The following is a 23,824-nucleotide window of genomic DNA, read 5'->3' on the forward strand; positions in this document are numbered from 1 at the left end:
GAGGAGGTCTAGGTTGGATATTAGGAAAAACTTTTTCACTAGGATGGTGAAGCACTGGGATGGGTTACCTGGGAGGTGGTGGAATCTCCATCCTTAGAGGTTTTTAATGTGTGGCTTGACAAAGCCCTGGGTGGGATGATTTATAGACTCATAGACTATAAGGTCAGAAGGCACCATTATGATCATCTAGTCTGACCTCCTGCACAATGCAGGCCACAGAACTTCACCTACCCACTCCTGGAATAGACCCCTAACCTAAGACTGAGTTATTGAAGTCCTCAAATAATGATTTAAAGACTTTAAGGTACAGAATCCACTAGCAAGTGACCTGTGCCCTATGCTACAGAGGAAGGCGAAAAAATGCCAGAGCCTTTGCCAATCTGTCCTGGGGGAAAATTCCTTCCCGACACCAAATACTGCAATTAGTTACACCCTGATCATGTGGGCAAGACTCACTAGCCAGACATCCAGAAAGAATTCTCTGTAGTAACTCAGAACCCACCCCACCTAACATCCCTTCACAGACCATTGGCATATTTACCACTAGTAGTCTAAGATCAGTCAATTGCCAAATTGGGCTGTCCCATCATACCATCCCTTCCATAAACTTATCAAGCTCAGTCTTGAAGCCAGCTAGGTTTCTTGCCCCCCACTGCACCCCTTGGAAGGCTGTTTCAGAACTTCACTCTCCTGATGGTTAGAAATGGTCGTCTAATTTCAAGTCTAAACTTCCTGATGCTCAGTTTATATCCACTTGTTCTTGTGTCCATATTGGTGCTGAACTTAAATAACTTCTCTCCCTCCCTGGTATTTATCCCTGATGATGTATTTATAGCAAGCAATCATATCTCCCCTCAGTGTGTGTATTGTTTGATTGGCTAATAAAAGTAATTATTATAGAAAAAGCACTGTGTACTCCCTTTTGTACACCACTGGGTCCTATTGATAACCTCTCTATTGTAGTCAATCTTGGAGGCTGAACTCTCCCAGATTAAAGCAGGCATAAACCGTTACCTTTGGGCGGGTAATTGGTTAAATTATTATAATTATAAATAAGGCTACAAAACTAAGTGCAGAATAAAAGCTAACCAAGAACCATCTCAAGCACAAACTCTTTATGAAGTATACATAGATAACTGCTCTGAATTTAAGGTGAAATACAGTTGGGATAAGGAGTTTCCTCTTCAGGAAAAGTGGGTGACTGCTCTTCAGCTTCCTGCATGCCCTCCAGTTCAGACAGTCTGCTTTATGGAATGCTTGGATCTGATTGGTTTGAACTCAGCACACTGTATGTTACTCGATTCATGAGTGTGGCCCTCCATCTATGCAGATCTCCCAGGCCGATGAATAGAGGATGACATTGGTTCAGGTTACATTTCAGTCCCATTTTTAGCTCTCTCTTGGTGAAGCCGCTTTATCAATATTAACAGATCACGTTTGTCCTCTAAGGCGGATACTGCCTGTGGTTCTACAGTTATTGACCCACTTTCTCCTTAAGTCTGCCATCTAGAAGACATTCTGCAGATGCTCCATGAACAGCTTTGGAGACAGCCTCTTTGTGTTATTTGACACTCTCTCTCTTCTCTTCAGAGGATCAGATAACATAGTCAAAGATCTCATGATGGGAAATTCTGTAAAAAGATTTAAAATTCAAAGACAGGTTTTAAAATGATCTACTTGTATTTAGACACTAGATCTGGATATGTTCCGTCACTACACTCTGCAAATTATATTCGCCATATCACATCATATAGAAAGAATATGATCTCGCTAACAGGAACAAAGTCTCCCTGGACCTGATCCATAGACCAGCATCAGTGTTAGGCTGTGTACTAAAATGTTTGTCACTACAACAAGCAGCAAGTTGTACTGAGTTCCTTCCACTGACTCCTATGCTTAGCAAAATGTTAGACAAATGCAGATGATCTTAAGCATTATTGCTAAAGGGAACATAGTGAAACTCATGGTAATGACGAGCTCTAATAAGAAATTCCAAGTTATATACTATGTATCCTCAAAGTTTCCAGGACAATTTTGTTAAGATATCCAACAGTAACTCAATTGTCTCATTTAGCAAAACAACACCCCTACATCAACTATTCATTTTTCTGTAGTGCTTTCTGGAGGTGCACCCTTTTTCAAAGAGTTTGAGCAGTTTACCCTTTTCCGATCTTCGCTTTAAATGCTGGACCTATTGGTATAAGTGTACAAAAGGCCTAATTTCACACAGCCTTGTGATACTTTTCTGTTTCCAGCACTGAAGAAAGAGAAGTAGTCTAGGACGCTGTTTCTACAGGAGACTTTTATCAAGTTAGAATTTGCTAGATTCTGCTGCAAGAGATTACAAGAGTATTTCAGTGGGCAGACATTTTCAGGAGCTATAATGAAACTAGACTGCCTTATAATTCACTATAAAAGCATCTGTACTATGTTTCTCAAGGTAAGTAAAAGGTGCAAGATGTTAACTAAAGTATTTTATTACATGAGCTAACAACTAATGACTTGCCAGCTATTGTTTTCTTCCAAATAACAGACAGACAACTTTACCGTAAATCAGAGTTCTCAAACTAGAGTCCATATAGTTGCAAGATCCTAGATTTCTCCTTTAAATTTCTGCATCTGAACAGATAATCTGATTCAATTGTTAGAAAATATAACCTCAGCTTTAAGTGGGAACTATTGCCAGAAGCCAGTCAAATTCTGTGTTCTTATCACGACACTTAGTACATAGGACTGATTAGATGTTGATCTACTTTATCACTCTCTTATGTAACTGTACCCATTTCTAGACTGATTAGATTCACTCACATTAGCTCTGTGGGAGAAAATGGCAAAGTCAAACTTTTCATGCGGATTTAAAAAAAACCTAAATCTGAAATTTTCTTTTTCTCTGTCAATCTTTCAACACAAGCTTCCTTTTAAACCCTGTTCTGTTCAAGTGTTTTTGCAGACTTGGGGCCTTATTTGATATCTATTTTTTAAACTTTTCATTTCACCTTTGAGCTTGATGTTTTAGGAAAGTTAAAGTCCCCTTATCTGGCACAATTAAACCAGCCATTTCCAACTATTCAAGTAGCATGTCAACCAAGAAGCTGACTGAAATACCACTCCCTCTGAAGCTATTCAACGTTGCTATTCAATCCCGCTCTACAGTATAAAATACAACACTGGGGAACCTGGTTCTAGTTTGCTTGTCCCCAGAGTGGTTACAAATGGAGTTCCAATTTGCAATGCAGATTGGATCTTAACTTTGTTTCCTTACCAGTGTAAAGTCTTGGTCATGGAATGTATTGTATATATCTGTAACTGCTGCATAATGTAGCATTGGGAATAGTGGCTGAATATTACTTCTGTCTCCCCACACTCACCCACCAGCTCAAATTATACTAGATAAACCACATAGTTTTGTGAATTCTTGACAATCTCCAATATGCCAATAAAAAATACCTTGCCATTTTTTTCCTTCGGATGTTCAAGATGTGAATGTCATCACTCCGATACTCCTCATCATGTTTATCCAGTGGAACCTTTTCCAACTCAAAGTCCATCTGGAGCAGCTGTTATTAAAACATAAAAGGTGGTAAGCAAAATACTTCTAGCACTGTTGACATTTTAACATATCTTTAAGTGCATTCGTTTCACTGATGGTCTTAAAATATTCTGCATAAAGTAGCTATGCTTCAGGAGGTGAAATGGCGCAAAGGATCCCTCCCTGCCCCAAGTTGGTTGATTTGGCTAATTAACAGTCATTTTTTACATCATGCAGCACATTTATTTTAATTTTAACTTATCTAGTGCTGATCCAGAGTCACACACTTCCCAAAATGTAAGAACCACCAGGAAAATCTAAAATCGATCAATAGAGTGTTTCAATTCCTCAAGTCTCCAGTTCCTAAGTTCCAATTAAAAGACTCCTCCACAAAAATTGAAGTACTAGGCCGAACCAGATCGTATCACCACCCATCCTTCCCCCCCACCTCTCTAAATGCCAGTGAAAAGAGATGGTCTTTGCAGTGTGCCCGGAAAGTTAACAAACCTGGACTCTGGCAAACCAAAGAAAGAACTCTCATGAGAACATCTGACCCGCTCTTGTTTATGTTGTGGAAGCACTGGCTCCAGCACTGATCTCAACTCTGGCAACATGGCAGTATTCCTCAGGTAAGCAGGTTCCAAACCATTCAAGGTACTGTTAGGACCACTACCTGGAAATATACTCAGAAGCTGACCTACACAGACCTTATTCTGAAATCCTTGCCATCTTCCCTAGCCCATACTAGGGCATTCTGTAGGTCCCACTGCTCATGTGCAATGTCTGTGCTTTAAAGATGCAGGGCCAAATTTTGGACTGACTAGCACCTCAACAATCTCTGACTATTTGGCCTATAATATCTCAGGGGAATCCAGCTGTTACCCATGATTTTTTTTCTACTAACTATGAGAGTATTATGCTGTGACGATGAGGTTCCCAGACTGAGACATCATTCATCTATTCCTCTATACCATATACTCATGCTAATATTGACATATGGGGGGGGAGGGGAAGGAAGAGAGAACCAAAATGCTAATGTACTCATGTTTATAAAAGTGACCCCATGATTCTTTTTGCAGATACTGACCCTAGACGTGGTGCTCTTCCATTAATTTGTAAGATCTCTCAAGCAGCACAGACAACTATTTGTCTCCCTTTGAGAGTCTGGTTTGTGATGCTCACACTAAATGCGAATTATTAAAAGCATCAGTGCAGAACTGGCTAACAAAGTGTTTAAAATATTCTTTTCCCAAAAAGTAGTTTATTTAGCTAGCATCCACCAATAAATTAGAAAACACAATTTAAGCAACTGGCAATCAACTCCTTCCCTGCATCTGAAAAAGTGTTCTTGTCCAAAGCTATATGGGATTTTCCCCACTACAAACATACTTGACTTGTACTATGCATTGTACTTGTACAGAGACACAGAAAGGAATTGACGTGAGGATTTCAACTGAACCATTACATATACACAAAGCATGTGTGACTGCAAAGGACACTTACCTCAAAGTATTTTCTCTCTATTTCTGGGTTTTTACCCATAGTCCTTTGTTCGTAACAGCATATGATACAGGTATCAGGACCAGAAAGGTCTTTCAGGGTCTTCAGTAATGGCTCTAATGACTGCCCAAAAGAGATCAAATATTTGCCGCTTAGACTTCAAGTTCACTTTACTACTACTCCATTCCGTAACTAGAGATAGTGTCCAGTTCAATTAAACCTTTCTTATTTTACATTTCAGCCAGCTAGTTACATTTAGTACAGTACCTAGGGCAAGTGACATGTAGGCAGCAGAAAGGATAAATAGAAAAACGAGTGACAATACTAGACTGCTTAGAGAAAATGACATTTTACATACATAAGACAGTTTTATCCAGTGGCGTACCGAGGGTCTCCAGCGCCCGGGGGCCAAGCCTACATCTGCGGCCCCCCCTGTCTCACGCCTCCCCGCGCAGGATAGGAGGAGTCCCGGCACGGCCCCCCAACTGCCCTGGGGAGGGAGGATCTGTACCTGCGGGGGCGGAGGGTAAAGCATGGGGGGGAGGGGCGCGCAAATGTAAGCTCTGCTCCGCTGCCTCCCTCCTCCTCCCCACACTACCTGCTGCCCAGCATTGCTCTCCCCCGAAGCCTGGAGCCAGCGTGGATGGGGCAGCCTCACCGCCCAGCCTGGGGAGGGGAACTGGGCCAGCCCTTCACGGCACCGGGGGGGGGGCGGGGGGAGGGCTGAGGGGCACCCCTCAGAGCATTCTGCATGCCCCACTCCCCCTCGCCCATCGTGAAGGGTCGACCCCGTGTGTCTCCCCACCCCCTGCACTTACCCAACACTCCAGCCCCGCAGCCGGCTCAGATGGGGGGCACAGGAGTGGAAGTGGGAGCAGCCATCCCATAGCCTCCTGCGTCCACCCACCCATCACAAAGGGCCGGCCTGGTGCCCTGCACTTACTGGCCATTCCAGCCCCACAGACTAGCACCGGCTCAGATGGGGTGGTCTCACCCCCCCAGCCTGGGGGGGCGGGCGCCGGGTCAGCCCTTCACGATGGGCAGGGGGCGCAGAGAGAGCCTCCTGCGCCCCCTGTCTCCTGCGCGTGGTGAAGGGTCGGCCCGGCACCTCCTCACAGGCCGGCGCACCCTCCCCAATCCTCCCCTCAGTACGCCACTGGTTTTATCGATAAGCCTGTAAGTCTAGATCATCTAAGCCAAAGACATTCTACAGTGCTGAAATAGTTGTTTCCTTGAAATATGCAAGATTAATTTTTCTTCACAGCATTGGACTTACAGATACCCGTTTCCAAAAATTAAAAAACATTTAATCAAACCTAATTTTAAGATGTGATTTAGGGCTAGACTGTCCTCTGCAAGAAAAGGGCTCCAAGTTGTAAGGCAGGAGATCTGGAAGTTGGTGAGAAAACTAAAAGTAGGATAAGGAGCACTGGTTCCTAGACACTGCTCCCTCAACCCAGATCTTGTGCCAGCCTCATTTCAGGTGTACCACAGGGAGACAGTTCTGCAGAGGGGGATGAGCCAGAAGGGCCACTTTACTGCAGCATAATTTCTCCTCCCCATAGACCCATGGGGAGTCGCTCTGGGAGATAATGCTGAGCCTGTCAGTATCATTTTATACAATGGCTATCGACACCGTGAAATTCTTCAGTATAGCTAGCAGTATTTTATTTCCCTACAATTCCATGGAAAAAGACTGGGATTATTCTGAATTACTGATCTCAGAAGACCTGATTCAGGATTCACAACACATGACATTAAATATGTTATTTGCTCATTCTTAAAATAACAGCTTTTAAAATTCATCATTCAATACACAGCCATCAAGTAATGTTCTTCTGAGCCACATGGATTGAAAACTAGTGGCACTATTTATTTAGATCTTAAATATCTTAATACGAATTGCAGAGTTTTTCACACCAAATCCAAAATTCCCAGGTTCTTTCCAAGCAAACTAATTATTTCTACAGCTCTCAAATAGTTACCTCCTCATAGTAAATGCAATCTGCCATAAATATATAATCTGGTGCAGGAAGAAATTCTTTTACGTCTTCACCCCTAAAAAAACCAAACAGGTAAATATAAAATGCAAACTTTAATTATACAAAAAAACAGTAGTTTTTTAAAAGTGTAAAATGTAATGCAAAATCTATATAACTTTGGGCTAAGTCCTCCACTAGTTATTCCACTGTACGTTTTTGGGGAATTTCCATTTTTACAAGTGATCTATTATGCCACAATTTCCAAACATATTTGGCAGTTTAGCATCTGTTATATCTTGTATTAAATTTATATTGTAAGCTCCTTGGGGCAGGGCTGTCATAGAATCAGAGAAGATGAGAGTTGGAAGGGACCTCAGGAGGTCATCTCGAACGAGGACCAACCCCAACTAAATCATCCCAGCCAGGGCTCTGTCAAGCTGCACCTTAAAAACCTCTAAGGATGGAGATTCCACCACCTCCCTAGGTAACCCATTCCAGTGCTTCACCAGCCTCCTAGTGAAAAAGTTTTTCCTAATAGCCAACCTAGACCTCCTCCACTGCAACTTGAGACCATTGCTCCTAGTTTTGTCATCTGCCACCACTGAGAACAGCCTAGCTCCATCCTCCCTGGAACCCCCCTTCTGGCAGTTGAAGGCAGCTATCATATCCTTCCTCATTCTTCTCTTCTGCAGACTAAACAAGCCTAGTTCCCTCAGCTTCTCCTCATAAGCCATGTGCTCCAGCCCTCTAATCATTTTTGTTGCCTTCCACTGAACTCTCTCAATTTGTCCACATCCTTTCTGTAGTGGGGGCCCCAAAACTTGACAATATTCCAAATGTGGCCTCGCCAGTGCCAAATAATCCTTTTGTTGTGTTTTTACGGCAGCTAGCCCAATGGGACCCTGGTTTGTGATTAGGACTCCTAGGTGCTCTGATAATATATATACAATAATATTTAATAATAAATTCTACAGCAATTGTGTACAAGTTAAATATCAAGATTTAAAAGATTATACAAACCATTTCAGTACCTTGGCTTGAACTGAGCCTGTGACAAGATGCTTGTTCTTTTCAATATTAACATTCAGCAAATCCTGAAGTTCCTCAAGATCAGTGACCGTAACGTCTGCCCTACAAAAGAAATATTTTTAATTCATAAAAAGGAAGCCCCAGAAACACAAATTTAAGACTCCTTATTAATGTTGAAAAATAAACATATTTGTAACCTCTTTCATTCCTTTTGGAAAGTTACTGCGGAGTAAAGTCATGACTTAATATGTATTGAGTTAATTTAGCAATGCACAAATCCCTGTTCTCATGGAAAGAAAATGTGGCTCACAAAATGCAACTTGCCATAAGAATGTAAGAGAGTTAAAAACAGGATTCTATTACAACTCCTACAAAGTGGGATCCTTGTGTAAAAATAGCGTAACATTTGCATGGAAGGCCCCACCTCCACTTTAAACAGTCACCTTACAGCACCGCCAGAGGGGTTCCAGTGTAAACCTGCATAACTTTAGTCAAGGGCACATCTTTAGCAATTGGCTGGATTTTTTTGCTCTCTTTTCTGGTCACTCATTGTAGTCCACAATGCAAAAAGAACCCCAAACAAAAACCCTGCAGCATGGCTGTGACTGGCCCAAGTCAGCTGACACAGGCTCACAGTTTTCAGGCTGTGGGGCTAAAAACTGTTTCAGCTCAGGCTGGTGCCCAAGCTGAGCCCCATGCCCCACGCCAGGTTTTAGAGCCCAAGCAAGAATGTCTACACTGCAGTTTTTAAGCCCAAGTCACTTCACCCGGGCTCTGAGACTTGCTGCCATGGGTCTGGGTTTTTTTCAGAGCAGAGATACCTTCTGGGTACGTCTACACTGCACGCTAAGCCCAAGTGTGTGGGACCCGGTTTGCGATTTGGTGTTTCCAAGCCTGTGCTTGAGGCTCCACACGGCGTTGTAAACCAGGATCTACAACTACCGGATCCAGATCTCACAGCCGTGCTTCACATCTTCCTACCGCACTGCACAGCCCTTCCGACTCGGGTCCGCAGCTCGACCTGCGTCCACACGCCAGGACGACAGGACTTGGACCCAGCTCACCGCAGGACCCAGGCTCCGTCCTGCCCAGCCTGGCCCGGTCCTAGAACCAGTCCCGAGGGCTCGCTGACCCCCCACCGACTGACCGCGGGGAGGGAGGTGTGGGCTCAAACCCGACTCCCAGCCCCAGCTCGGCGGGCAGTGTGGACGTGCCCCGAGGGCAGCGCCGAGGCAGAGGAGCAGCAGCAGCCTGACCCACCGCCTCCCCTCAACATTTCTTTGGTGCGGGGCTTAAAATCCAGATCCTAGTTTCACAAGCGACCCCCCCCCCCGTCAGATACAGCCCCAGATCTGACCCCTGCAGCTGGGATCCGACACAGCCGGGCCAACGGCCCGCCAACCCCCGGCCTGCCCGCGGGGCCCGCCCAGCCGGGGGAGCCCCAACCGCCGCCCGGCCCGGCCCGGCCCGTACCCCAGCGTGGCCGCCATGATGCCCACGGCGCCGGTGCCCGCGCCCAGCTCCAGCACGGCGCGGCGGCGCAGGGCCAAGGCCCCGCGCTCCAGGAACTTGGCCAGCACCAGGGCGGCGTCCCACACCACGCAGCCCACCCCGCCCGCCCCGCGCTGCTGCAGCCGCAGCGCCGAGCCGTCCCGCTTCTCCAGCGCCCGCACGAAGCCCGGGCCCGCCATGGCGGCCCCTCAGTCACGGCGCGCGCGTTCGCTCGCTCGCTCGCGCACAGGCCCGACCGCTCGGCGCCGCCTCAGGCCCGGCCCCGCCCCCGCGCCCTGAGGAGAGGCGGCCGCCTCAGAGCAGCCCGCGCCTGCCTCTGACTGTACCCCGGGGACTGAGTCTGTGCCTCGGCGCCTGCCACCCCCCCCCCCGCCCGCGGTCCTCTCTCGCCACCACCGGGATGGGGGCCCCTGCCCCACACTGTCCCCCCAGACCGGGCCCACCAGGGGTGCCCCCAGCCCCTCGCACCCCAGGATGGTGTCCCCTCACTGTACCCCCCTACTCTCCCCCACTGTGCCCCAGCTGGGGCTGCAAGGCCGGGAGTTAACTGCTCTACCACTGCTGTCGGCTAACGAAGAACAACTCTTAACACTTTATCTCTTTGCAGCCAATGCAGAGGTGCACCCTCAGGGCAAGGAGACACCCGCTTTCCAGGGAAGAAGGAACCGAGGGGCCCAACTCTGGAGGTGCCACTCCAGGAGGCACTAGAGCCGGCCCAGAGAATACCCCTGGAGAAGCAGCTTCCCGCCGCGGTGCACATGAGGCGTCCACACTGACGTTGGAATGGACCTGAGCCAGCACTCGGAGAACAAACCAGTTACAAGTGACGTAGGAGTGTCCAGCGAAACCTCTCGTTTGCTGCCGGAGGTTTACTTACTGTGCCAACTACGGCATTGGTGCCAGTAGTGGGACTCTCCAGGACCGAGAGAGTGCGGGCCTGTCCCCTCTGAAGCACAGAGGAGTTTTGCTGTGGATATCAGTGGAAATAGTTTTGAGCCACGGAAAGTCCACCCTTGAGAGGGATAGGAAAGAAATATAGTCATCATCCAAACAAAATATGCTAGAAATGTGACTGCAGCTTTGTTCTGTGCTTTTACACAGTTTGACATGCATCCTGGGGAAATATAGACACGCTAGCCTATCACTGCGCAACTTGTGCATTTATAGTCAGTTTGTTAGACAAACCATCATAAATGATACATATTTACTTTCTAACCAGCAGATGTCACTGTCTCAGAGGGAAAATAGACTTGTTCACCAAACCAACCAGGAATATTTACTTTTTGAAGTAGGGTAGAAAATTAACTTCAGATTGTACTGATGCCACTATGTAATCACTTTAGGTGTAATTTATTATCCAAACATTTTACACATATGCCTTATATTTATTATACTTATAGGGCTGCCGGTCTGTATGTTTTTATCCCCACAATACCCCTGCAAGATAGGGATGTGCTATTATCCCCATTCTACAGGTGGATACTGAGGCACAGAGGCACTAAGTAACTTGCCCAAGGTTAAAAAGGAAGTCTGTGGCAGCATAGAGAACTGAACCAACCCCTACCAAGTCCCTGCTAGTGTCTTAACAATGGAACTATCCTTCCTGTCTGCTCCCACAACCTGTCTCATCCCACATTTTATCTTTTCAGATCTCCTCCTACTTCCTAGCTCTTGACTCATATCACATAGTTACTAGCAACTGTACTAGCATTGCTGAAGTGACAGTAGCTCAGACAGCTAATGTGGACAAGCGGTTGGTAGCCGCCTCTTGTTCATTTTCAGTCTTCAGTCAACACAAGGAAGTAGACAAGAAATCAGTATCAGCCAATGTTTCAGGGGGACCTAATGCATACATGAATAGTGAAACCTTGCTCTCTTTGGCACAGTGCTAATTTGATTTAAATTGCTTGTGAACCCATTTTTGACCAAATGCACTGTAAGTGCACAATCGTAGAGGAAGTATGTAATTCTAGGCTACATTTGCATAGAGGAAAACATTAATTTTTTACTGTCTGGTCTTTAGTATAGCGTGGGTTATAAAGCAACCACCTTAACTGTTCTTGGTGATGCAGGAGAGAAAATTGTCAGTGTTGCCACTCATGTTACTAAAGTCTTGTGCAAATCCCTCACAAAAAGCTAGTCACATACTCCCTTAAGGTTAACAAAGAGGGAAGGGGGGGGGGGGAAGCTCAGAAGTTTACATGGGAAAAGTTCTAGCAGTCAGCACCATTAGAGCTTAAATACACAAGCTCACTTGGCGAGGAGCAAGCAGTTTCTGCAGCAGTTAAGCTTTCATTAAACAAGAAGAAAGGTGGTTAGGGAGAGAACCTTCTCAGTGTGAACTGAATGCAAACTGACACACTGTCTGATGTCTGAGTCTGCAGACAACCTGAAACTGGTGCGAACTCCCTAAGGCTCAAATCCTAGCTTCAGTATGCACAGCTGGGCTAGAGAGGTCCATGTGTCCTGAAGGTATCCTCCTTTCAGCTTACTCCCTGGCAGTAGAGCTCTGTGGCTCCTCCTCCATTCTCTGTGTGCCTTACCTCCCCTCACCGAAGGCAGGGAATGATTGGGGGATGTCGGAGCCTTGATCCTATCCAACCTCCAAATCTCTACTATGCAATGGTATGCACCACCAGAATTGAGCTCTGTGGAGGCACAAGAGGTGTGTCTGTCATAAACCAGGTCTACACCACAAAGTTCGATTGATGTAAGCTGCCTTGTATCGCCCTATTTGTGTCTGTGTTTACGCTCAGATTTGTCTCCTGATGATGCAAGTGCCCTGTTATGGCAATGCAGTAACACCACCTTACCCATTGGGGCCTTGAACCATGGTCTATGTACTGAGGTTGACGCAGTACAATGTAAAAACTGTGTGACCTATGTCGACCCTACCAGTCCTCCAGTAGCTGTCCCACACTGCTCAACAGTGACTGCCCTGGTCACAATTGTGAACTTCAGTGCCCAGGCGTCATGGGGACCAAAAGCCCTCTCTCCCCCTTTTAAAAACACCTGCATATATTTTAAATGCCTTTTCCTGGTTGCCCACCTTGGCGAGCACACTTAGCAGCTCTCCCTTGTTGTGTGCATCTGTCCAGCTACATCATGCCGGCTGCACATTCTAGATATACTCCTACCTGGAGTAGACAGAAGGTCTTGGATCGCTTGGGAGAAGAGGCTGTTCAGGCACAGTTATAGACCAGTTGTAGAAGTGTGGACATCTACAAAAAGATTGCAGAGGGGAATCAGAAGAAGTGCCATGTGAAAGCGAAGGAACTGCAGCAGGCATAGTACAAGACCTGGGAGGCCAAGAGGTGTGGAGCAGCAGATCTGCCACTTCTACAATGAACTGCATGCCATACTTGGGGGAGAACCCACCAGCACCTCATAGACCACTGTGAATACCTCAGTGGAGCCTGAGACAGAGACCCCTATTGGGAAGAGAAGGAGGGAGACGCATAGTGGGTAGGGTCCAGCTATGCTGCGAGCCGGGATCTTTTCAAGACTCCACTGCAGTCTATCTAGTCCTACCCGCTGAACACAGATGAGCCTAGTGCAGTGAAAGGAGCCTCGGATAAGCGTGCACTTGCATGTTTAAATGTGAAGATGGCGCCCAGCACAGCCCAGGGGTCTAACCACCAATCTAGGGAGGAAGGACTTGCGGGGTCACTGTGACCACGCTGTCCAGGGAGTGTCTCCTCAGGGCATACACCGATGCCAGCCATGACGAGCGGTCTGAGCCTTAGACGCACGTGGCATACCACGTACTTACAGGCTACCATGTGGTCCAGCAGCTGCAAACAACTCCGGGCTGTTGTAAGGGGATAGGCACAAAGGCTCTTGATAAGGCCCGACATGGCTTCAAACCGAGGCTGTAGCAGCAAAGCTCTGACTCGTGTGGAGTTGAGAATGGCTCCAATGAACTCTATTCTCTGCACTGGTACTAGTGTGGACTTTTGCTCGTTCACCATCAGACGTAGGCGATGACAGGAGGCCTGCACCAGATTGAGACTGATCTGGACCTGAGACTGGGAACTGCTGTCCAGATACGGATAAATTTGCATGCCCTGCTGTCTGAGATGTGCAGCTACAACTGCCATGCACTTTGTAAATACCCATGAGGTGGAAGACAGGCCAAACAGGAGAGCCGTAAATTGGAAATGGGAATGACCTACTACAAATTGGAGAAACCACCTGTGCCTGGGAAATATTGCAATGTGAAAATATGCATCCTTCAAGTTGACGGTGGCATACCAGTCACCAGGATCCAGGGAGGGAATAATGGAGGCTAGGGAGACCATGCGGAACTTGAGCCTTTTGAGGTACTTGTTCAACCCGCGCAGGTCTAGAATGGGCCTGAGCACCCTCTTTGCCTTGGGGATGAGAAGTACCGAAGGTAGAATCCTTTTCCCCTCCTGTCTGGTGGAATTTCCTCCATTGCCCCATTCTGAGAAGGCTCTCCACCTCCTGCACAAGGTGCTGCTTGTGAGAGGGGTCCCTGAAGAGGGATGGGGAAGAAGGGTTGGGGGGGAAGACTGCAGAATGTAGCCCCGGGGAATGATCTGCAAGTGAACCCGGTTGCAATGATCCCACTCGGGAAGGAAGAGAGCGAGGCTGTTCAGGAACTTCAGGTAAGGAAGATCTTGGCTGGAAGTTGGTAAGACATCCTCAGGCGCACCATCCAAATGGCTAGCGCTGCCCGCCGGAGTGCTGGGAGAGACCCTGTTGTTGGGCTGATGAGGAGGCCGGGGGCTGGTCAGCACCTTCTGAAGCTCCTGTCCCCATCTCTCCTCCTGTAGGCACCAAAACATGAGGCCTGGAATCTGGACTGCTCCTGCTGAGGTTGAAACTGCCGCCTTGAGGCCTGAGGTGTATAGAGGCCCAGTGAACGCATGGTGGCCGTAGAGTCCTTCACCCATGAAGTTTGGCATCTATCTGGTCCAAAAAAAAGTGCACTCCGACCGAATGGCAGGTCCTGGATGCATTGCTGCACTTCTTGGGACAGACACGACAACTGCAGCCCTGAGCACTTCCGCATGGCCACAGCCAAAGCCATAGCTCTCGCTGCCGAGTCCGTTGTGTCTGAAGCTGCCTGCAGGGCAGCCCTGGCCACCGTCCTGCCTTCCTCCAGGATTGTTGTAAGGTCCATTGCCTGCTCCTGGGATAACGCCTCACCAAAGCACTTAAGGGAGTCCCAGAGATTGTAATTGTATCTCCCTAACGCCGCTTGCTGGTTGGCAATTTGAAATTGAAGGCTAGCCATGGAATAAAACCTTCCTGCCGAATAAGTTCAGCTTCTTGTAGTCTTTATTTTTTGGCGTGGAGCTGGACTGCCCTTGCCTGTCCAGCTCATCTGCAGCTGCCACCACTAAGGACCCCAGGGATGGGTGTGTGAAGGGATAGTCAAATCCCTTTGTGGGGACATGGTATTTCTTCTCCGCTCTTTCGGAGGTTGGTGGCAGCGACAACGGGGTTTGCCACAGGCCCTTAGCCAGCTTGAGAACCCCTTCGTGAACTGGCAGGGAGACCCGTGCTGGCGCCACGGCTATCAGGACATCGAACAGGTTGTCCGTGGTTTCTTTGAGCTCCTCCGCTTCTAAACCCAGATTAGAGGCCACCCTTTTAAGGAGTTCCTGATGGGCTCTAAAATCATCCATCGGGATGGACTGTCGGAGAAAATAAATGGGATTCTATGGGAGATATCTAACCCTCCCGCCAACAATTAAAAAAATAAGTGTCTAGGTCCCCCTTCCGCATCTATTGTTGGAGCAGACAGGTGGGTAAATACCAAAACTCAGAATGAAGCAAAACATGGAATAATTTATTCAGGGGGCAAACAACAAACGAGGGGTCACTCAGGGATTTAACAAGGTGGAGCTTAACTCCATATTCTTTCCCAACTTAAATCTAAACTACCCAGGCCCAAAGTTAATAAGACCTGCTCAAGGTCTTTCTTCATCCTCCTGGGATGTTGTTCATGACTCCCAGGATGATGAGCCAGGAACTCAGGATCTGCTGATGGACTCAGGAACCGCTGCAGGTAGGTATGCTGATGATCTTGTGTGGGGGCTATCCGTGATGTTCTTCCTAGAGGCCTCTCTTCTTGTCTCAGCGACTGCTGCACATGACGACACCTTGCTGTCTCTAGGGCAGACAGCCCCAAGCTGACTGGCTCACTACAATTTATAGAGTCCTGTTGCCAGGCAGATCACACTCCTTCCCACCTTACCTTTCCCGCCTTTTTCCCAAAAAGGGTGGGAAACATTGGGGAAGAAGACCTCCAAGATGGAGTCCTAGTTGTTCTTTCGCCATTTCAAAATGGCGATCAGCTTAAACATTTCATTTAATTAACATAATAATTCCCACACTGAGGATTTTACCCATAAGGAATAGGGAACATAATACGAGGGTATTCTCAACCATACAGGAGTTGCCTCGTCCGGAGATGAGGAAGACGACTGCACCGGCACGGGGGATGGTGGCATCTCTTCCCATGGAGCCACTGATGCTGATGTACCCTGCAGGGAGTCTGAGTCCACCTCTGACTCTGAGTCCCAGGCCCCTTCTGGTGCTGCTGGGGCCGCCAATCGTTTTCCTGACGACCGATAGGAACGTGGGCCCGGAGCCACAGAGAACCCCCATGGGTTCCAATACGGGCCATTGTGCAGGCCATTGCCCCTGGGGCCAACCCTATGGTGAAGGACCTGGGCCTTGGTCCTGAGATTTTGGGTCACAGCAGTGACTGGAACGGGCAGCAGGTCTGTCCTCCTCCGAGGAGTAAGAGTCACTAGCGAGGACCACAACGGGGCTGTTGCCGACTCTCTCCTACTGTCCCGTGGTGATTCCTGCCAGCACCTGGGAGACAGTAACTGGCGCCTCGACCCTTTAGACCCATCGCAGTCAGAAGCCCAATGGCTTGCACAGGGCATTGGGGAACGGGACCTTGAGAACCAGTGATGGGACTGCCCAGAGCGGTACCATGGGGACTCACGCCGGGAAGCAGAAGAGCATCCCAGTGCTGGGGCGCTGTGTTGGTGCCGACGATTTCTGGGCGAGTCTCTTGCCAACAGCAACCGGCTTCGACACCTGACCATCACGGGGGAGTCCCTCGGTGCCGGGGAGTGGGAACAGTGTTGCTCCCTTGGGGATCTCGGTGCCAGAGAGTGGGTTCGATGCTGTGAGCTCCTCCGTGCTGACAATCGAGGTTGTCCACACTCCTTTGTGAGAGACCGTCGTGTGCGGTGCCGCTCAACCATCAGCGATCGACCCGGTGCCAGCAACCGGGAGGGCAACCTGGGGGATCTGCGGCTCAATGATAGCAGAGACCCTCTCTTCGGCAACGCCCTTCGAGACTCAGGTGACCAATGCAGCCAGTGAGGGGGTCCCATCGCAGGCTTCCCGTTTGAAATTGGAACCTTATCACTTTCCGGCACCAGGGTAGGTTTAGGGGTGGTGGCAGAAGGAGAGTCATCAAGTCTCTTGCCGCTTGAAGCGCCTCCAGCGTCACAGCACCATAAGCTAGAGGGGCCCCCTTCTGCTCCCTAGAGTTAGGGGTAGCTCCCACAGAGGTCTCAGAGCCCTGAAGGGCGAGTCCTGCTCTGAATGTCCCGGCACAGCCAGCTGGGACAATGTAGGGCCCTCACTTGACCCCGCCTCCCTGCTCTTCTTCGGGGCAGGGGAGTGGTCCTTGTCCAGGCGCTGCTTCTTCTGCCTCTTCTGTGAAGGAGAAGGCTGGTGCCGCAATGTTTCTGATGCCGGCAGGTCGCTCTGCACGGACAATGTGCTTGACAGCGAGGTGGAACATGTCAGCTCCGAGGCTGGTTTCAACACTGCTTCCAGGAGAAGAGCTTTCAGGCGGCTCTCCTTTTCCTTCTGAGTTCTCGACCGGAAGCCCTTGCAAACCCTGCATGCATCCGTCCAGTGCGATTCCCCAAAACACTTCAAACAACTGTCGTGGGGGTCACTGAACAGGAAGGGTTTGCAGCAAACCGTGCAGGGCATGAAGCCCGGAGAGCAGGGCATGCCCCACTCCCAAGCAGAAGTCCCTAACAAGACTAACACTTAACACTAACTGCCAACTAACTACAGTACTTAACTAACAAAGAACGACATAATTCATCTAATCTCTAACTATAGGAATAGGGAAATTGAAGTACTTGCGATCGCAAGCTGAAGCAAGGTTCCAGCAACTGTCAGTGGCGGAAAGAAGGAACTGAGGGGGCGTAGGGCCAGCAGCACCTTATATACCATGGCACGTGCGTGGGGCTCCAAGGGTCACCGCACCAGCCCTACAGGTACTGCTGAGGGGAAAACATTTCTGGTAACTGTGCACGGAGGCACAAATGGAATTGATATGAGCAATCACTCGAAGAAGAAGATCCAGTGGTTGGAATCTGAAGCGAGACAAATTCTGCAAGAAATCTTTCCTGAACTTCCTCTTCTGGCCTTCAACATCCCCACCCCCAACTTGCTGAGCTCATCCTCAGAAGCAAGCTCCCCACAACCAGTGCACTAAGAGTACGTCTACACAGCAATTTAATACATTCAACTGGCCTGGGTCAGCTGACTTAGGCTCACAGGGCTGTAAAATTGCTGTGTAGATATTCGTGCTTGCTGTGGAGCCTGGGCTCTGAGACCCTGCGAGGGGGTAGAGTACCAGAGCCCAGGCTCCAGCCTGGGCCCAAATGTCTACACAGCAATTTTTAGCTCCATGAGCCCAAGTCAGCTGACCAGGGCCAGCCACAGCCATGGGTTTTTTATTCCAGTGTAGATGTATCCTAAATGCCCCAACAATGTGGGTGAAATCAATCATTACGCTCTTGAATGGACTCTCACCAGAAAAATGAGAGACGACAAAAACACCAGTTTTCACAAAACAATCGTTCCATATCTGACCTCTCAGTCCTCATCTTCAAAGGAAACCTGGACAACACCTTCAAAAGAGGAGCCTGGAAGCTTAAATTCATAACTTTGTTAAACACTACAAATCATGGTTGTAATAAAGACACTGGATTTATGACTTATTACAACAATCTGTAACCCACTAGCCCCCCTTTTTGTGTCCTATGATTGCAGAGGTGTTAATTGGCTACCTCACCTTGAATGGTCTTTTAGAATGTGTTAACGACTTATACTAAACAATCTGTTCCACCTTGTATTTAGCTACTTGTCCCAGACAGGAAGAAGAGCTCTTTGTATCTTGAAAGCTTGTCTCTTTCACCAACAGAAGTTGATCCACCTGCTTTGTCTCTTTAGAAATAAGGTACACATTTTTTTTTAACAGTGAAGGTAATTACCTATTGGAAAAAATTATCTAGGGATGTGGTGGCTTTTCCATCACTTGCAGTGAAAGTCAAGACTGGATATCTTTGTAAAAATAGATATCCTATTCTTCAAACAGAATGTATGGGCTTGATGCAGAGATTACTGGGTGAGGCTTCTGGCTTGATACACAAGAGATCAGACTAGATGATCATAATGGTCCCTTCTGGCCAGGGAATCCATGAACTCTGAAGACATTAAATTGAAAGAGATCATAATGAATTTAAACTTCTTGTAAATATGCCCCACCTGTGTTATGCATTGGAATAATTATTAAAAGGCAGAAAAGATGTTTAGAAAACCCAAGAGCTGTAAGGGCAGCACGAATTAAAGCAAGCAACCCAAACAAAAAACAAAACCAAACAAAACGTAGCAGGTGATTTTTTATTCTCTTTCATGCTACCTCTGTAAATTCTGATGAGTGGGAAGGAGTGAGCCATGACATAAACATAAGGAGGGAACGAGATGTGGCATACTAGGCAGCAAGGTAACAGAGAAGCTGGTGCAACAGTCCACTCATGGTGTTGATTATCCTTTGAACCAGTAGGGACTATTTATATTGGTTTATCAATCTGGTTGCTCAGCCTATCTGCTTTTAGGTTCTTTCCTCTCCCCCTTTTACATTTATTCAAAATTAGTAACTATGTTGGAATTATTAATATTTATGTAGGGTATTATCACAACACGAGTTTAACCATAAATGCCTTTATTAAATCCAAAGGCCTACTGGTATTTATAGAATTGCTCTAAACATGCCTATAAAGCCTAAATAATAAGCAATTTACTACACCCAAACAGTAACAAAACATTACAAATGGGCTAAACCCAGGAGCGCTTAGACCTATATTGGTCGGCTCCAGTGTAGCCAGGCAGGTATTAGCGATGAACCTTTTAAGAGTTTACTTTTTTATTCCCTTTACAAGTGATGCCATTGCCTATTACTGACTTCAGCTGAAACCAATTGGAGACAGGTCAGCCTTATTTCTAATCTTTATTAGATCAGATTTACAACCTTCTCTCTCCCCAAGGCCTTTCCTCCCTATCTCTACCGACCAACTGTTTTTCTTTTCCACCTGGGTTAATATAGGCCCTAATTCGACTATATGGGGTGGGAAGGGCCATATTGGCTTTTTAAGACAGATTTTCTGTTTTATTTAAAACCATTTGCAGTCACTCCCCTCAGTCAGAGGCCTTCTTTTCAGAAACTTCCCTGGTTTCATTAGTTATTCTTTGAACCAGACATCCTCCCTACTTCATTTCTTCTGGCCGTATAAGTCATTACTTTCAAGGCCTTTCTTTTACTTACTAGTTAGGACCTTTCTTTACAACATGTTTTTTCTTAACCAAACTTAAGCGAACTTTAATTCTCTAATTTTATACTTATTCTACAATCAACTTTGTGTCTGCCCAAGAGATAAAGCTTGAGTGTAATTTGGTACTCCTCATCCCTCCAACCCCACCTTTACCTTATATAAGACACTCTAGTGGTGTTGTACAACACTGATAATGTGAAGATCCTTAACATGGTGGTGAAAGTACAGCTAAACTTGCTGTTCTCAACTCTAATAGGATTATTTTCTTTTTCTCCTTTTTGGGACAAAGATCATTGGGATGTGAGGTGATCCATGTGAGCTCCATGTTGTAGGCCCTCAATTATTATTATTTTGTAGGTAAAATTCAGAGTGGTCAATTCTGTATGAACGAGGAGATTGGATTCCTTCCACCACCGACAACACTGATTTGGAACCTAAGGTCTTTGGTTCATTGTTTCAAGAGAGTGGTTCATGTTGTAAGAACTAATGGAAATATCTCTTATAAGCAGCTGCTTTATTAGTCAATGCCTTTACATGCGTCCCACCAAAACCTGTTTCCTTTGAATCTGGAGGAACACAGGATCTGTACTGAACAGATATCTGCCATTTAGGTGTTAAGCTAGATGTGCCATCTGGCAGCTCAGCTGAATGTCAATCAGAGCAGCAAATCTCATGAGATCCAGGGAATGAATCTATTACAAAGGCTGTTGCCTCATGACTGTTAAAATGAATTAATCTCCGCTTGGAAGGTCCAATCACTGGAGAGAATCACACCACGTAAAAGATTGTGAAAAAGGAAGTTGCTGAGGTTTTGAAATCCATTCCGACAGTTGCCTCCACTTTTGAAGCCATTGGGTGCTTGCAGGAAGATATCCTCCTCTGATGGGATAACTTTCTCCTTGTCTAGAGACCCTACTTGGACATCATTGATTAGATACAGAAAGCAAGGAATCTTTGGGTTCTCATACCTGGTAGAATTTGAGAGTAATTGTTTGTAGTCCTACTTTTTAGTAACACCCTCAAAAGAAAAATGGATTGGTGAACTTGAACTGGAATTGACCTGAGAAGGTAGGGATTTTGCTAGGAGATTAGGAGCTCAGCTTTTCAACATCTCTAGATATGGTGATGAAACAATCCAGAGGGAAAATCTTTCCTAATTTCTCTTTGTCGGAGTATTTAGCTGCAGAAGCTGATAAATGATATGCTCTAATTCAATGGGAAGTTATGGGTTTGATTATTTCATGAAATCCTATGGCCTGTGTTATGCATGTCAGAGTAAATCACAATGGTCTCTTCTGACCCTAATATTTATCAATATATAACTCGCATCCTTTCTCAGAGAAAGAGTTGGACTAAGAGGAGAAAGGGAAAGTTGTTTTTTGCTGGTTTGTTTTAAGATTTTGTGTCTTAAATTTGTTTGGTTCTTCTTGAACTTAATATTTTAAAGAAACCATTCTCCCTACAATGTTGTGATTTCTCTGTTGGAAGGGGTTAAAAGCTGTTGGTGGGTTGCCAGATAAGTAGGACTTCTCTGCCGGGGGCCCTTTCTCACAGCACTGAAATGGGCCAGTTAACTGCAGATAGGAAGGCAACCCATTTGTCAGGCTTAGCAGCAGCAGCAGCATGAAAGAATATAGGAATCTTGCAGAGCATCGCAGATTACTGTATTCCTCCCCCCTACCCCATCCTTACAAGGAACACACGCTGATCAATCTCTTACAAATTAAGACTGGGGTGATTTATTAATCTTGTTAAGAACTCTGATACAAAGCACAGTAAAAGGCCACAGACCAGTAAATAAAATGTGGCTTTTGGCCACTTTACAAATTCTGCTACAGTACTACCAGTAAAACAGACTCACTCTCACACCAGTTCAAACAACAAGTGGTTCAACTGGCAAAGAAAAATTCCATTCACTTTTCAGTTTAAAAAGTTTAATAAAGCTTTAAGTGTTTGCTGGTTTAAATGCTACCAATTTCCAAAAGGGTATTCATAATTAAGTGAAGTTAGATCTAAAGAACATTATTAGGTTTGGAAGGCAAGACTTTGTTCCTAAGCTATAGGAAATGCTTCTGAATGTATAAGATTGCAAGAGTAGCAGACTGTATTACAGGCCTCAAGTCACTTAAATTTATACAGGTTATTAGCATTATCTGTAAATATACAATATAAACAACTGTACATACATGGCATACAGCTTTGTTTTCCAAAACAGTAGGCAACTCTTTAGCTTAAGACACCTTCGCCTGCCAAAACAAAAAGGCACATCTGAACAAGATGCATGCTAAATACTAGGGAGTCTTTCCAATAACGGGGGTAGGTAGTCCTAGGTTACACTTTGTCAAAATCATCAAAACTAATAGTGCATTCGGATATCTTCATTTAGATTCTCATCCCATTTTTCTTTTTCATCTTCAGCAGCAAATGACTGGACATGATTAAGACATGGCATTACAAATTTGAGAACAGTAGTTGTCATTCACAAACCTCCTAGATTTACACAAAATTAGAAGGCAAGTAGCCAGAGAGGTTTAAAATCAGTAACACTACCCATCCTCATGCTTGTGTAGGAAATTCCACTGTTTTTTGTTTTTGTTTTTTTTTTAAAAAAAGGCCACTAGTGCTCAAATTTGAAAAATTCCACAAACGCACCTTTTTTTGGCTCAGTGCAATGAACTGATGTCAGTTTAAATTCATGTAGTGTCGTTTACAGTGCAAAATATATCATCTTTATACTGGCATAACTGTCGGCACTGAGACAAGGCAATGCTACTGATCTCCTGAGGGTAATGCTGTGGGAGCAGACAAAGACTAGAGTGTGTATTCTCATTTTTCCAATTTTTAACTTTGTTTGATCAGCAGCACTTTTGTAAGAGCATTCTTTGTGAAAGTACTAAAACACACTGCCTTTGTTTGTTTTTTTGAATAAATAAAAAGGAACTTTACAAATACTATTCCAGTGTCAGTGACTACTATGGCTAAGGTCATTGAGAAGTTTCTGCATTTTCTAGCAAAGACTGTCTGTCCAAAGGCGGATGGGAAAGCTCCCTTTTGTAAGTCTTTGGTGGCAGTTTTGGTAACTGAGGGCTAGAATTTTGCCGTGGTGGGACTGGGGGAGCTGGAGGGTGGGCCAGGTTGTTGTGACTCGAGCTGAGCACACAGCAGCGACGCAGCACCCTTGGAGAGGGTGTGCTTGGAGGAGTGTTTGGTGAGCTCGGGCAGGTGTTGGCTTCCCTGAACCGGTCTGGATCTCTGTGAAAGCGTCCCACTGGCGGTGGCTGGAGGTTAAATGGACAGTTTATGAAGTGTTCTGGAGGCCGAAGTGGTACTGGTGGAGGGGTATCAGGAAGCGGGTCTCTTGGAGGGGGGGGTGGTGGACTATGCAGCAGTTGATCAGATGGATTATTGTACGTGGGAACTCTAGGTTGTATCTTTGGAGGAGGAGGTTGCCGAGGTGGAATAGCAGGAGGATCATCATCAGACTTTAAACTTCCCTGAAATATAGGAAAAAAATCATCCAAAGATGCTTGAATTTCTTACAAAGTAATCTATTTTCTGACACACACTGAAGGAAGGTGTAGTAAAACTATTGTTTTGCTAGATGACAAAGTGAAGCCTTTAACACACAAAACCACAGG

The 23,824-nt window shown here is 46.3% G+C and overlaps 2 protein-coding genes across 4 annotated transcripts in view; both read right to left on the reverse strand.

Moving 5' to 3' along the window:
- Nucleotides 1–1,100: 1,100 nt before the first annotated feature.
- Nucleotides 1,101–9,736, reverse strand: VCPKMT (valosin containing protein lysine methyltransferase). 2 transcript variants are annotated; one of them, XM_067554735.1, is made up of 6 exons: nucleotides 9,514–9,736; nucleotides 8,032–8,142; nucleotides 7,015–7,087; nucleotides 5,033–5,152; nucleotides 3,448–3,557; nucleotides 1,101–1,631 (listed from the first exon to the last, which is right to left on the reverse strand). In XM_067554735.1, the coding sequence occupies exons 1-6, from the start codon at nucleotides 9,729–9,731 to the stop codon at nucleotides 1,595–1,597; spliced, it is 669 nt and encodes a 222-aa protein (XP_067410836.1). In that variant the 5' UTR covers nucleotides 9,732–9,736; the 3' UTR covers nucleotides 1,101–1,594. The 2 variants fall into 2 exon arrangements, 1 of the variants encoding a protein (XP_067410836.1); XR_010921126.1 differs by lacking the exon at nucleotides 1,101–1,631 and adding an exon at nucleotides 4,037–4,202.
- A 12,166-nt stretch (nucleotides 9,737–21,902) lies between these two features.
- The window catches only part of SOS2 (SOS Ras/Rho guanine nucleotide exchange factor 2), an 89,295-nt gene continuing 87,373 nt past the window's right edge, over nucleotides 21,903–23,824 (reverse strand). For both annotated transcript variants that reach the window (XM_067554736.1, XM_067554737.1), the window contains exon 23: nucleotides 21,903–23,680. In XM_067554736.1, the coding sequence (XP_067410837.1) occupies nucleotides 23,171–23,680 (510 nt within the window). In that variant the 3' untranslated portion in view covers nucleotides 21,903–23,170. The remainder of the gene's footprint in view (nucleotides 23,681–23,824) is intronic.

This window comes from Emydura macquarii, unplaced genomic scaffold, assembly GCF_026122565.2.
Source record: "Emydura macquarii macquarii isolate MOO-44397 ecotype Brisbane River unplaced genomic scaffold, CSIRO-AGI_Emac_v2 contig_1551, whole genome shotgun sequence".
NCBI classification, from domain to species: Eukaryota; Metazoa; Chordata; order Testudines; family Chelidae; genus Emydura; species Emydura macquarii.